This window comes from Rhinolophus sinicus, chromosome 3, assembly GCF_057876585.1.
Source record: "Rhinolophus sinicus isolate RSI-liver-muscle chromosome 3, RSI-T2T, whole genome shotgun sequence".
Classification (NCBI taxonomy): domain Eukaryota; kingdom Metazoa; phylum Chordata; class Mammalia; order Chiroptera; family Rhinolophidae; genus Rhinolophus; species Rhinolophus sinicus.
The window spans coordinates 116,331,158-116,347,593 of NC_142503.1; the positions used below are offsets into that span (position 1 = coordinate 116,331,158).

The following is a 16,436-nucleotide window of genomic DNA, read 5'->3' on the forward strand; positions in this document are numbered from 1 at the left end:
TTAGCTTAGTCTTAAAGATGAATTAAAAAATTATAGACGTAGAAAAATTTTCATTTGCCTACAAAATTTTCATGAATTCAATCCTTACTTGTCTTTTTCATCTAGTTCCAGGCAGTCATTTTCTATTGGCCTCTCATCTATTCAGTCTAAAAGAAGATGTTTTTCCTATAGCCAAAGACATGCATCTTACCTTTATTAATAATGTCATGATTAGAAGCGACTGCTCTGCTGTAACTATTTTAAGTTCTCTCTTACACAAGAGACAAAGCAGGTAACCTGAACCAAATCGGAGGTTTAGTTTGTTCCAAGCCCATATATTTTTACAGTATAGTTTTATTGTATATTACATACTGAATTCTCCCCCTCCACAACAAAAATTCAAATGATAATTTAAATGAAAATAATCAAAAACAATACTTAACATGTTTGATGACCTCTTGCCTTCTTGTATCGAGTCACGCTGGGCACAGGCTATTTTCAAGCCCAAAGTGTCCCAGTCTATTAGACAGACCTGGCAATTTCTACAGCTTAAACAGAGTTTATATAATTATTCAGACCAAACATTAAAAACTATTGACAATGTGAATTTACAAGTACAATATCTGCTCTTTATTGAAAAGTTTGCATTTTTTGTAGTGAAACAACAATCATGCCATGATTAATGTAATTTTAATGTATTCAACTCTTACTAAAACGAATTATACATTTCATTCTTGGTATCTATACTTAATATTCTTGAATACTAACAAAGACTACATGTATGCATTGACGGAAGACTGTACACTCTTATGTCTGAGATTCTCTCATCAGGTAAGAAATAAACTCCATATTGAAAAATGCATGTATTTGAAGTTTTGACCTAACACAGTGGATTAAGGTTTAGACAATATTTACTTTGCTGCATTTTGATTCCGAAAGAGCCCTATGTGAAGATAGGATCCTGACCAACTTCGCAATGTTTCTGGAATAGTCTCTCAGTAAAAACAGTTATATTAAATACAGTGAGATAGAAAATAGTTACAAAATAAACCACAACTTTATAGCTACCCATTGGTAAAAGTCTGTAGTTGATACATTTGGATAAATAACTCAAGTCAGCAGCAAAGTGGTTAAACATTTGTGATTTGATTTTATCTCAGCTTGGAATGTGGCTGGAGTGTCCCACTTCTAACAACTGTTTGCTAAGTTAAGGCTTTAGTGTTTACACAGTGTTGAATGAAGCAGCCTGGTCACCAGATGTGATTGCTTCCCAGACTGGCGGTTTTTCAGTCAGATCACTGTCCTCATGGTCCCTGTTCCCACCTTCTTCCTCAGGACGTCCACCAGCCTTTCCAACCTAAGTGGGGGGCAGGGGGTGGGAAGGGAAAAAAAGAGTATAAAAAGTGCAATTATTGTCAGGAATGTTTTGGCTGGAAAAGGACAGTATTTGCCTGTGACCAAGCAGCCCTGGGAGTCGTGTTAAGAAACAAAGCATTACTGTAAGCGCGAGACACTGGTGCAGCATGTCAAGTATTTGAGGTTAAAAAAACAGCAACAACAGAGACTTTAACCCAGATCTTCTTCACATTATGTCAGCATTAGATGCTACATGGAACATGTAAGATACGCATTTCAATGCATTTACGTACTTGCTTTAAGGTTGTGAATCAATCATTTACTACGCAATGACAGGATAGCATATTAAAACGTAGAGCAATTTCAAGCTGATTATTACCTAAGAAGTACATATTTCTATACAGAAATACCAGCAATCTTACACCTGTTACTTAGCTAAATATGTGACACACTGGTATAGAGTACAGTTCTTAAGCATTCAATTTCTTTCTCGTAGCATCAGCTGATGAAAATAAGGCTGGGAATTTGGTGGCTAGGGGATAAGTACTTTGTCTCAGTGGCACAGAAATAATTTAAATATATGTAAAAAAGATATGATGCCAATAAAGCCAGACTTTCTGCACTCCATTTAAAAAGAAGTTTCTATTCCTGAGTGGTATAAGTAGGTTAGGAATGACGATATGTGCTTTTCAGTCAAAGAAAAGTGATTTTCGGTTGATTAAAAACTCACCAATTATACTGAAACTAGAATGCAAAGTTCCCAAGTCCATTCTGTGGTGTTCTTAGGCTGCACTACGGGCGGGAGATTGCATTCATGTGCCTCAGTGAGAGTTTGGCTTGACAAAAGTGATGGAATCAGGCCATTAATTGTTTCATCTGCTTTTATTTTCTTTACTGAAAGTATAAAACCTTCACCCAAAACTTGCTTGGTTGTTATACACAGAGAAATCTTTAGAAGTGAAAATCATGTCCAGCAGTTTTCACATACACAGCCTTCCTCCTCAAAGACTGCTGAGAGAGTCTAGTCTGCTTCAGCTTGTCTCATTGATATGGATCCATGCATGAGGGGCCTTTGCAAATAAACTCAGTATAGAGCTAGACTCTAAAGGAGTGAGGGTCTTCTTAGTGGCATGTGCACTTGTTTAGAGGGACTCATCAGCAGCACACAACACTGAAAATTAGCTCAAGTTTATTGGATGATTCTGCATATATCGCATTCTGTTAGAAAACAGAAACATGACACGAATGAATGCAGTGCATCAAGAATCCTGGCTTTGAGAAATATAGTAATGATCTTAGAGTAAAAATGCAAATTTGCATACCTTTGTTACTACAAATTTCTCAAATGTAAGTTAAATATTATTATACCTTCACTAAAACAGCTCCCGCCTAGTGGTGGTGCAAAACTGAACTGGAAGACTCACTGAACAATTCACTGTAGTCACAGATCAGCCTGTATAAGTTCCCTTGTGATGAAAACTACTGCTGTCTTCTCACTCTGAATATTAAGATTCACAGGATTACAGAAATCCTTTAATTTAGACAAAGTTTCACTAACGAATTATGGAGGAGGGGGAAGAGAAATGTCATATGAAATTTTAAGTGTATTGTTAAAATATGACATTTACTGTTAACAAATGGCTGCCAGTAGAAATCTTGAGAAGTCATTAAAAGCATATCTCCACATATACTGTAAAAAGTCAGAAAATATTACTTTCAAGTTGGTTAAATATATACTCCTCTACAATATCATGTGCACTATTAAAAGGACTTCCTCATAATGTAAAAATAAGCCCTATTCTGCACAGATATCATCATTACAAATTCTCAATCAATAAAATCCCAAATTACTGAGATGAATCTGTGTTGTGCTTCTTTTGGCTTCTCCTTTACCGATAGGCTCATCTCACCTTTGTTCCCTTTTATATATTACGATGTCTTTCCATTTGGAACTCATACTTCTTGCTAAGGGAAGAGGTGAGGAGGAAATACTTAAATATCATGTTTTGCAATGTCTTTCCTATATTTCAACAATTACTAGATCAACCACATTCTCAGTTTATCCAGGTTGAATGATTTATGAAAATTTGATCTCAGAAATGAGAAAAATGTCAATTACTTAGTTTTGTAAAAGCTTACTAACTTCTGAAACACAATGAAGCACCTATTCCTTCCTGTAAGGAATGGAATACACCTGCCAAACGTGGGCCGTGCCAACAGGAAGGGAGGTGTGGATGTCTGTTGAAGCACCTTGCAGGATTTGCCTGCAGGCTATTCTTTACTGTCCAAATCAATAATATATTTTTAAAAATTATATGGCTTATTTAACAGTCTCCAACTGCTTTACATGTTACTCAACGATAGCTTCCCAAGGCTTTCATGAAATAGGAAAAGGGTTAAAGCTAGGATTAGGATTTCTCCATTTTAAACATGAAGAAACTGACGCACAGACAGGTAAATCCTTATACAAGGTCCTGTGGTAAAACAGTGACAAATCTGGTAAAACAGTATAATCTTCCTTGTTCTTAGTTCCAAGCTACTTCCACTAGGGTTTGGACTGCTAGAGAATTACAGATCTCAGATTACAGGTTAATAGATTATTTGTCTTAATAGCTTCATTAAATTTTTTCCTCAAGTTCTTACTTAAGTCAAACTGGGAACATATTTGTTGGTATATTTTATCTGCTATTTTAGCAACGCATTCTAAGAAAGTAAATTGAGGACATTGCACATAATTAGGAAATAGTCATTACAGTTTACTATTTGCTATAATTTCTATGTAAACTTGAAAAATAGGGCAGGAGGATGGCTCAGATGGTTAGAGTGCGAGCTCTCAACAACAAGGTTGCTGTTCCAATTCCCGCATGGGATGGTGGGCTGCGCCCCCTAAAACTGAAGACTGAAAACAGCAACTGGACTTGAGCTGAGCTGCACCCTCCACAACTAGATTGAACAACAACAAACTTGGAGCTGATGGGCCCTGGAGAAACATACTGTTCCCCAATATTCCCCCCCCCACAAAAAACCCGAAGAAAAAACAAACAAACAAACATAAAACAAATAAAACAAGACAAAAAACCTTGAAACAATATACTTACAACTATATTTTAAATAGAAATCTTATTTTTTCAATTAACATTATTTTTGTGTTTTTCTATGTGTATATATATATATATATATATATATATATATATATATAACATGTATGTAGTACAATGAAATAGTTTTTCATCAAGTGGATGAACCATAAGTTATTTACCAGTTTTCTTAATTGGTTTACTTCTATTTTTCACTCTTAATGACTATTGTGATATATTTTAGAAGGCAAGTAATACTTAATGAATATTATGTGCCAGGAACTAAGAGAAGTGATTTCTGCACATATTTAATTTTCATTTTAACTCCATGGAGATGTTTTCATCAGATGACAAAATCAAAGCTTATAGAGGGTAATTTGATCAGAGCCACACTGCTAGTGAATTCTGGAGCTGGGATGCAATGCTAGGTCTAATTCCCACGTCCCTGATCTCTCTGATGTGCTATACCACTTACAAAAATACTGCAACTTTTAAAGCAATTTCTAATTTTTTGTGGGCTTTAATTACTCTTATTGACTACACAATTTTTTAAATTAAGTTTATTGAGATGACACTGGTTAATAAAATTATATAGGTTTCAAATGTACAATTCTGTAATACATCACCTATATATTGCAGTGTGTGTTCACCACCGAAAAGTCAAATCTCCTTTTGTCATTATATATTTGACCCCTTTTACCCTCCTCTACCACCGTCCTTCCCCCTTATCTTCTGATAACCACACTAAACCGATGTCTGAGTCTGAGATTTTGCTTATCTGTCTTGTTCGCTTGTTGCTTTCAGTTTTATATCCCATATGTAAGTGAAATCATATGGTTTTGACTTTTTCTGTCTGACTTATTTCACTTAGAATGATAATCTCAAGATCCATCCATGTTGTCACAAATGACAGTATTTCATCTTTTGTTATGGCTGAGTAATATTCCATTGTATGTATGTACCACATCTTCTTTCAGATAATTTTTTTTTGGCAAAGTGACAGAAAAGAGTAAAAACAGAACAAATTCCTTATCATTAACTGAATTGTACCAAAGTAAAAATCTCACTATAGATTCCATTTTTGAGAGTAACTTTTGTATTTGTCAATTTGAGAATAGCATTCTTGTTGGCTAGAAAATTTTCTCTCCAGAAAAAGCATTCTTACTATTTAGGCAATGAGGTTACCCCATCAAACATAGTTGGCTTTTTAATTTTTTTCTTTTTCCAAAGAGAAAGAACCAGGGAAATTCGAGAGAGACGATTAACAATCATCCTTCCAGCAGAAGAGACAGAAAAGCCACAAAAAATGCTGCCCTGATTGTTTGCCATCAGTATCAAAGATCTTGCTTTCTTTCAACCATGGCAGCAGGCTGAGAAGACGACTTTATTCTTTTCTTTTGCTTTATGGCTGTTCTTCTTCTGCTGGTCTTTTGAATGTTGATTTATTTTATCATCTTTACACTTTTCATGCTTTCCTCAAGAGATGCTATCTGCTCCTTTGATTATACTTAAACGCTTATGACTTCCTAACACAGATCCCCATCCAAAAATTCTCTTCTGAGTTTCAGACTCACATATGCAACTGCTTTCAGGACATCTCTTGTTTATTCCAAAGGCACATGATACCTAGCATATCTGAAACTTACTATCTTACCTTCTTTATATGTTTCAGTTGTTATCCTGATTAATGTTGCCATTCAGTAATTCCCTCAACCTTTGAGTTGAAAAAATTTAGAAAAACTTGGTATACTGCATTATTTTTTTCTTCCTTTCGGCTTGGACCTGAGCAAACTTTGCGATGAAACAACTAATATAGACAGTGGGAAGCAATAAAGGGGTTTTAACTCATCTAGTAACATTATTTGCATTTTAGAATGATCACACTGGCAAGAATGTAGGGATGGGGATAGAGGGAAATTAGCTTGCAGGTAGCAAGTCCAGATTGTTCCTTATTACAATAATCCTTAAAAATAGCTAAAATGGTAAATTTTATATTATAAGGATGTACCACAATAAAAAAGCAATCCTAGTGAGATTTGAACCAGAGCTGCAGCGGTGCAGATGGAAAAAAGTGGCTGAATTTGAAAGATATGTAGGATATGGAATCAAAGGGACTTAGTGACTTTTGAGGGCAGGATAGGGTGAGATGGGGGTCATCAAGAAGGATGACTTCCAGGTGTCGGTTTTGGATGGATAGTGATATCCTAACCAGGACAGTGGAGAGGAAAAGCAGCAGCTATGTGTTGGGGAGTATATGTGTATGTAGAGGATGAGTTCAGTGAGGTCCCTATAAATCTGAAGTGTTGGTGGGACAGTAAGTCATGATGTGAAGGAGGCACTTGTACATAAGAGTCTGTGTTAAAGAGAAAATTCTAGGTTTATGATATAGGTTTCAGTTCAATCAATAAGCATTTGTTCTGTAGTTCCTATCTATGTACCAGGTATTGTTCTAGGCACTGACTATTCAAAAGACAGGACATGGCCTCTGCTCATAAGGGGCAGTGAGGTGGGGAAGTTGATCTTTATTTGGGTAACTCCAATAAGTTATTGGTAAATGCTGTAATAAAAGGATAAGCACAGGCATTAAACAGGACCTAGCTCAAGTAGGGAAGGAAAGAAAAGGCCTGTAAAAGCTTCCTGATGATGATTGAGTTAAGGATCAAAGGATAAGAAGGAAATTGTGACCTGGAGAAAGGTGATATGGAGAGGGGGCAGGATGGGCATTCCAGACAAAGAAAATAATATGTGGAAGGCACAGAGGTATGAAAGCATGATGTGTGTCAAATCCTACCAGTAGTGTGTTTGTTAAGATCATGAAGTAGGAGGGGGAGAAGGGCAGGACATGAGGCTGGAGGGTGGGCCATGACTAGTCTTGCTCTAAGCTGCAACTGAAGCCATGAGAGTGGATAGAAATGTTTAGAGAGAAATATGAAAGGAGAAGTTGGGTGGGAAGAGGAGAGAACCAAAATAAAAACAGGTATTTAAAGTGAAGAAGTTGGCAAACGAATTTGAGAAAATAGGGAAGCAAAAGATGGATCAAGAGTAGGTGCTATAACAGAATCGAAAGAAGAGAATTTCAAGAAAGGAGTGATCAACAGGGTTAAATACTTAAGCCAGATCAAAGTGAAAAGTGCCCATGTGATTAGGAAATGACAACCTTTTCAGTACAGTTTTACTGGTACGATGGAAGTAAGAGGAAGCCTGAATGGAATGTGAAAAAATGAAGACCGAGTATAAGCTGTTTCATAAGAGCTTGGTTAGAAAGTAAAGAGGGAGATGTATGGCTGAGGAAGTTTTTAAATAAATGGATGGCATATGAATATGTTTATGGGTTAGGGGAGAGAAGACTATAGGAAGACACTAAAGTCTAAGGGATGAAAATGATACTTTTTAAGTAGGGTCGCAGAGGATGGGAGTGTAAATTACGATTTGCAATCTAAGCATTGAAAATACAACTGGACAACTTCTCTTTGGAGACTGAAGGGAAGAATACAGCTGTGGATAATTCTGTAGGTATAGAAGAAGTTAACTGACAGAACTCATGCCTGCTAGATTCAATTTTCCCCATGGAGTAGGAGGCAAAGTTCACTGCTGTACGCATATGGTGAAGAAAAAGGCTGGAGGAGAATGGTGATGGTTTAATGGGACAAGAAAGGGAGGTGACCTAGGGCTGTAAAAGGAATGTTAGGTGGGACTGATAATCCAACTACAGCTACAGACTACAAAATTTGTAGGAGACATTGGTCATCAGAGCAGTATGACATTTTTTTTTTTTTTTCCTCATCAGCTCTATACTTTGAGGGTAAATATGGGGAGGGCAAGTTATAGAAGAAGAAGTCATATATAAGTATGACTTACAGGGCAAGTGGGCTGAGAAAGACAAAGACTGTGTCCTGGGGAAAAAGTGATTAAACCTGAAATCCAGATTGGGTGGAGAAGAAAGTGAGTATATAAAGGGCTGTTAGTTCAGGGGTAAACGGAGGGAGCAAGGGACTAGATGTCTTGATCTGTGTTGAAGCTAAAAAGCAATAGTAGTTGGAATAAGGCTGTGGTTATTGTCAATAAGCAACTTTGATCTTTGAATTTCAGACGTAGAATAGTTCTGAGTGATGACAACATCCACTGTAGATGAAGTAGAGAAGAGGTAAAAGGTCATTAGCATTCGGGAGGCAAAAGAATAGGACAGGTTATGCCATTGATATTGATGTTCCCTAGCATGAATGCAGAAGTTGGGGTAGAGAGGGAGACACAGAATCAGGTGCCCGAAACTCACCTTCAGGGAATGGCACTGATCAGGAGATCAGCAGGTATCACTGAAATGGAGAGACACGGAGTGATAAAGCTGGATGGTCTAATCTGATCATCTGTGGCAAGGAAACAAGAGTTTCTAGGCTATGATGATACTTGGCAAATAAGGTGTTTGTAGAGCACTGCTTGCTGAAGTTGATATCATGCCTAATATGGTTCACAGCACATAGCACTTACTCTATTATTTAAATTAAAGTTTAATGATTGGTCTGTGTTTCAACATTCAAGACACATTCACTGAAGAGTCCTTGAGTCACTCTTTATCAAAATCAAATAATAAGTTCCAAAACATTACTAATCTAACAATACTATGATGGCATTTTTCATTTTGCCTTTGCAAAAAGGACATCATTTTAAAAAAATTGAACAAGTTCACTGTTAAATTGGTAGGGACTTACAAATAGATCTTGATTTTATAAAACTTGAAGCCTAAAAGAATTTTGTATTCTTCTTAGCAAGCTCAGTGTTAATAATGAATTGTGGCTGATTTGGAGACGGTCTTAATTTATTTACCTAGAATTGGACACTATCACAATACTAGTTAAATAAGATTTCACTATAATTATACTAGAGAAAATGAGGAAAAAATTGATAATAGAAATATAGAAAGCCAAAATCATTATCACAATAATTAATTTACTGAAGGAAAAAGAGGATACAGGACAATTATTTACTATATACATTCACAGAAAGTATTTTGAAAAGGACATCACAAAAAGTTCATAATAAATAGACAAGTAGATAATAAATAAGGACTCTAGATGAACACCACTTTTACGATTTTTATTATAAAATAGATTATCTATGCAAATGCCTAGGGGAATTTAAAAACTGTCTTCCTTGACAAAAGACTGTTAAAAATCTTAGCCTAGTTAACGTCATTGGTAAATGTACATGGATATGCTACAACAGTTGGAATCAACCATTTATCCCACTGCTAACCTTCATATCAAAATCTTTGAGATTAAGTAGAAACCAAAAATGCATTTACAGAGACTCCTATAGTGAGCTCCAGGCAATACCTTTAAAAACTAGTTCTAAGGTGTTAAATATTGTGAACAAGAGGGTGTGTTACACAGGAAGATAAAATGAGAAAGTGGGAGTATGCTATATTCAGACATCACAATTCCTGGGTCATTTTATTTACCATGCTTTGTTTAATTTCACTTTTAGATTTATATTAACAGTAAGAAATTGCTTCCCACCTTGAAATTAAGCAATAAACTTGGATTTATCTTTGAGATTAAATACAACATAGAAAAAATTAGTACATGTATATTCAGCTGTGCTTGGATTAGATATATGATATTCCTTACTCAATGTCACAAATATCTAAGGCAGACAAGGCACTGAAAAGTTACCTGTATTTTAAACATAGACTAACATTTGCTCTCTACTATGTAACTTTAAAAAGTAGGCTCAATCATAATATCAATTCGTATCAATTTAGATGACTAATAACCATAATAGTTAAAACAATCAAAATATGTAAAGCTTGGCATCTTTTTACTTTTGTTTTACCCCATTTAAAAATTAGAACATGGGGAACGATTAAAGCTATGTTTTCTTTATATATCTCTAAGGTGCTTATTTCAAGTTTTTGATTTTAAAATAAAAACTTTGGTATAATTTATCCAGGGCTTAATTAAGACTTTCTTAGTAACTTAACTGTCTGGACAGTCCACTGGGTTCCAATTAGTCGATGGCAGCACAAGTGCAACGGATGATACTATTAGGAAAGTACCTACAGGAGATAATTGAGTTATTTTGCTTATGTTCCTAACTTAACATCAGAAAGTGACTGATATAGTAGGATGACTTAAGATAACTGACTCTGAGTGGTGAACACACAATGCAATACATAGATGATGTATTATAGAAACGTACACTTGAAACCCATATAATTCTACTAACCATTGTTACCCCAATAAATTTAATTTAAAAAAAGATCAAGTGACAATTTTATTTTTTATTTTTTTTCACTTTGTCTATCAGAGGATATTTAAATCATGTAAGATTCCCAAGAAAACTCAAATTGAAACAGATTTATATTTCATCTATTTCAAAAATAGTACATATTCCAAACATATACACATTTTTTTGTACTTTATAGATAAAGAATTCTGGATGCTTAGAAAAATGAGCATTTCTGACTGAGTTGCATTTATTTCTGATTTTTATATGCCACTTGTAAATGTAATTTCCATTCTTTCATATCCATTCACTTCACAGTTAATACTTTTCAAGCACCATAGAAGAGTTAAAATTAAATCACATACATCTTTCTTTTATGTGTTAAAGTGTTAGTATTAAGGATTAATGGGCTTTATTCTTAGTACCTAGATTAGATTATTCATTGGTAGTAAGTTAGTGACATAGGGGACACACATTAACTCTTTCGAGCTACAGGGACATTATTTAGTATAATTGCCTTAGGCAACTGAGTTACTTTGATCTTAAATGTGAATTATACTTATGTTTAAATTTATTTACAGTGAGTAATTTATTCAGTGAGATGGATTTTTCATGATTTCCTTTAGGCTTACAGTATTTGCATTGGTAACAATACATATAGATTTTTATATTCTAGAAACTACCGTAAATTTGACAGTAAAGATGATAAAAAGGCCTTATATATTTACAATGATTATGATTTAGAGTACAAGACAGCACTTTGTAAGGCCAATGAAAACTATTCTTTTATCTTAATTGGTAGAACATTCCCAGATGCAAAGAGCAGAGCCTCAAACCTGCCTCCTGATAAAATGGCTAGAATCATAAATGCTTTTAAAATATTCTATAAAGCATGATATATGAGAGTTATAATTTATTGTCATTTTTCCTTAGATTAATTTGGGTAGTGTTTACATCTTCTGATATGTGTTTTGTTAGCTAAATTTGGTAGAAATACTTCTTTTGAGTCAAGAACCTAGATGATATTAATGAATAATTGCTTTAAATCTTTGCTGACAGCCCATCCTCACCATGTGCCTTTTTAAACAAAATAATTATAAAAATTCTTTCTATATGCTGCTTTCAGCTGCTTATATGGGGACTTTTCAGTATGCACCCCCCAGCCGGGTTTAGATCATTCTTCCCAATGATACCATCTCAGGAACTGATCTGCTGTTTGCCCAGTAGACGAGTTACACAGGAACGTTTGAAGAATGACACTTCAGGCCATAACCTTGACATCTGGCCTATCTTTGAATGGTTTGACATACAGCTCTTAAGAATAATCTTTATCATTCAGAATAACTTTGGACATTCTGACTTTTAGCACTAAACCCCATCGAAAGAGTTTAATTATGTGGGAAATAGGGTTATGTGATCTAAATTGCTATCACTCTAAAGACATTCTCATGGGTATTTCTATTACTCCCGGAGACGAATCCTTACAAGCCCTTCCCTTCTTTTGCTCTTCAGTTTCTGGAAGCCAATTTTGATGAGTTTTATATCTGCCATCAGACAGTACTGTTCTCAAACTCAACTTAATATTTTTTCTCATAAATTCGTAAGTTAGGGTTACACAAAAAGAAAATGAAATTAGTTCTTAACACTGAACTAAAGACATTCTATTAATGGCACTGTGTTGTTCCTATCTCTTAGGCAGAAAATCTTAAAATACCGACTACTTCTTTACCTTTCACATCTCTTTAGTCACCAGATCATATTGTTTTTCTCTATAGTGTTTCTGTAATGAACCCTTTCCTCCCATTCTCTCTGCTACCAGCCTACACCAGCACACCGGTTGTCCATACTATTATATATATTGTTATGATGGCATCTTAGCTGCTACTCTTTCCTCTGACACCAACCTGCTTCAATTAATCTTCCTCAATGTTAAGTTAGACTTATGTTCCTAAAAAACTATTTCCATCAAGTAACCTTTACTGCTTTCAAAACTGCAAGGGCGTCTTATTCCTTATCACATGAAACCCAAATGCCTTTGTACACATTTGAAGGCATTCAGCAATTAAGCCCAGCTTGGACTATCTGATGTCATCACAGGAACCTCTGCTCCTGCAGGGCTGACCTTTGCACTGTCTCCTCTCAGTACCTCTGCCTCATTTATGCTGCTTCTTCTTCCCTCTTTTCCCCTGTCTTTTTTTCTCTCTGCTTATTCGTATCTCACCCATTCTATAGGGCCAAGTTCAATTTCCTTGAGGCCTTTTTTTTTCACTGTATTATCTGCACTGAACAGCTAACAGGTTAGTCAGTACCATTCTATTCTATGAAATAATAAAAAGGCAAAATATGTATTAATATAATACTAGCATTATATACAGATGCAGGATGCCAGATACTCTTTCACTCAACAATTCCACTTCCAGGAATTTCTGGCTTCTCTAAATATTTAGCTACAAGTACGGTCAATGAAGCAGTATGTGGAAATAACTAAATACCAATGCTCTAAACTCATTCTTGTGGGCAAGAGCTGCACAGCACACCTTATATTGAGTCCACCAAATGTAATAGAGAGCTAAGCACGTTACACAATTTTTTTTGGTGAGTTGTCTTTATATCGTATAATAAAAGTAACAGATGAAAATCCAATCCAAATGTATTGCTTTTTTTTTTTTTCTCCCTATACTGGTCCATATTTCTCATTAAAATCCCCTATTTTTCTCATTTTTAATTCCATACAAAAGAAACACTTTGTGTTAGTGCTTACAGTGAAATAGCTACTAGGAGAAAAGGTACTGCAGGTATATAAAGGAACAAGTTGAAAGAGTTCACTTTACTCCTAATTGGTCCCTTTTTGACAAAATGCTTCCATAGGCAGTGTGCTTCTAATGCTATGTACATACACCCACAGACTTAAGTCGTTCCCATTAATCTGTCAGAAGTGCTGGTCCACTCTTCTGACATGCTTGCTGAGAACAGAGGATGACTTATATCCTCAAAGCAAGCTATTAACTCTTGTCTAAACTTTCTCACTCAATCTGAACTATACTGTAGGGCAGCTCTTTGATGGGAAGAACACTCTGCCTTTTTTAGCATCACGTCATTCTGCTCTATTATCTACCAGTGTCTTTGAAGGGTATAAAAAAGCCATAACCAAGCATAGACATTTTGAATAAAAATTTTCTCAGTCCTTGTATCATAAGAAGTACATCTAAATTAAATTCTAGCTATCACTGTATCTCCTTATATACACAGCTTTTACTATTTAGGTCATTCTTATCATGGAAAGTATTTATGATGCGTTTTATAATTAGAAGGCAAAATGAAATATTACCTGTCTACTATAAAAAAAAACCCAGCACCATATTTCTCTCTTTTCCATACACCTGAAGAAACTTAAAATCTGCATCTCTATATATTTTTTCAACTGCATCTCTATATATGGCCTAATCGTTTTTCTAATTAATAGAATCCTTTTCTAACAATTCTAAATAGTTTTTAACTCTACAATTCCACTTCCAGGAATTTGTGTCCCCTGTAATAATTCAGATGTGGGCAAATATTTAACTGTAATTAATATACAGTGCTTTAGTGATTTGCAAAAGTACATATTGTGGTTAAAAAGCATTTTAAAAATGTTTGGCCAATCAAAAACTATATTAGTTAATATTTCTCTCAATAAAGATGAACACATGTACTTAACTACTGAAGTGAACAACAGGGCACTCGAAAGAGAAAAATGCAACCTCTTTCTCTTCCCATTCTCACTTATTTTTTATTAAACTCTACAGGTTTGCGGATCCTATGAGGCTGACAGACAGCATGAGACTTAAAAGTTGCATGTGGCTATTAAGTATTTATATTCAGTATGTATGTTATACAGCTTTCACAATTTTACCTCTACTAGCTAGAATTTTCCTAGAAAAATAAATTAAGGGGACATACGGTACACAAAGATGGAAGAACTATTTCATTGGTTATTAACATCATAAATCAAGATTGTACTATTTTGGTAATTAAGTATTTACAAATAAAGACATTATTTGGACTGAAAGAGACATTTCCTTATATAGTCAAAGCTATCTCAGGTACTTTCCTTTAATCTCCCACACCCAAATGAGGCCAATCTAGCATGTAAAAGTTCAAACCTCTCACCTCGTTTTGATCCTGTTTGTTCTATCCTTGCAGGATATTTGCTTTGGAAGAGGAGATTTATGGCTGAAGAACTATGACTAAATAGCTTATTTGCTAAGATAAACCAACCTGAATTAGTATTAAGGTATTAAAACTATTATCGACCTAACTACTAATTAATAAAAACAACTCTTTGTTTAAAAGAAAAAAGTACACAAAGATCAAGTTTATAAATAGTTCTAATACTTTTTCTAGGCAGATAATCATAAATAATAATAACAATAATCTCAAATAAGCAATTTAAGAGTTAGCAAGCTGTCATAGTTATCATAAAATACTACAATTTGATAAACCTGCCAACGTAAGAGAAAAAAACTCTTAAGAAATAATATAAGCAAAGTTTTAAATAGGGAAAAACGTTCACAGTACATATAATAAAAAGCAAATTTATTTACTATCCAAAGAGTTTGTGTTAATAAAGGTTGATTAACAGTACAATACAAAAATGGGAAAGGTCACGAACAGGCAGTTCACATAAAAAGAAAAATATATTGCAAATAAAAATATAAAAAGTTGCTTAACTTTACTCATAATTGAAGTAATCCATATTAAAATGAGATCTAATGTTTCATCTTTCCGATTGAAGGGTTAAAAACTTTGATAATATTAAATAGTGGTGAAGCTTAAGAAAATAAGCATTCTCATAAATTATTAGTTTTCATGTAACATTTTAAAAGAACAATTTGGCAATACTTGGAATTAAAAAGGCATGTTGTTTGAACCTTAAAATTTTCATTTCTAGGAATTTATCCTATTGAAAGAACTATACAAAAATGTTTAAGGAAGGCTGTTCACTTGTAGCATTGTTTGTAACAAATTAAAAAAGCAAATTTAAAAAAACCCCAAATAAGCAAACCCAAATTATTTTCTCACAGAATTTGTACTCTAGTCTACAAAATATATATGCATGGAGTAATTTTTTAAGATTCAAATTATAATTTTACAATGCTTTGTATTGGCTGGAAATTAACAATCAGTGCTTATATTTTTCAAAGTCTGTAAGCAAGTTGATAATATTTTAGAGACTGAAACTCCAAGTTACATTTTTTAGTACTATTAAGATACACACATTTGCCTTTACCTTTCTTGGGCACATGAGTATAAATTCTTATTCATGAGTAGGCAAAATGCTTTGCTTAAAACAGTGATCACATTCACAGAATTGTGAAGAAAGAGGTTTTAGGAAGGAGGTCCAAACAGCTTGCATTGGGTTCAAATGAGAACTTCATGCTATGAATTTATTTTGTTTCTGTAGTTTGTCCTCTCCTTTTGCGGCCCATCCCTCAAAAGCAAGCTGGAGCTTGTAATAAAAGGACATCTTTTCCAGAAGGACCCCCACAAATTCCTCCGTTAAAAAAATCCTTTATGTGTGGCATTTGACGTTTTCTTTTTATTTTACCTAATTAATAGTTATGCATCTCACTAAACATAAAATTTACCTGACTTGTGAGGTTCTAGAAAAACTTTAACAATGGAATCAATTTTGGGAAAATGTTGAAATATGAATGCTCCCACTAGGACAAAACCCTCATAATAAATTCAGCCTAGTCCATGAGGTTACCACATAATCTGGTATTATAAAGTAGCATATATATAGTACCTACCCTGACCAGA

At 34.5% G+C, this 16,436-nt stretch overlaps 1 protein-coding gene across 13 annotated transcripts in view; it reads right to left on the reverse strand.

The window, feature by feature from the left end:
* Window positions 1–302: 302 nt before the first annotated feature.
* MIPOL1 (mirror-image polydactyly 1) overlaps window positions 303–16,436 on the reverse strand; it is a 253,677-nt gene continuing 237,543 nt past the window's right edge. For 11 of the 13 annotated variants that reach the window (XM_019749153.3, XM_074328162.2, XM_019749149.3 and 8 more), the window contains one exon: window positions 310–1,336. In XM_019749153.3, the coding sequence (XP_019604712.3) occupies window positions 1,270–1,336 (67 nt within the window). In that variant the 3' untranslated portion in view covers window positions 310–1,269. Of the gene's footprint in view, window positions 1,337–16,436 lie in introns of all 13 variants that reach the window. The other 2 variants (XM_074328163.2, XM_088796867.1) reach the window with 2 other exon arrangements.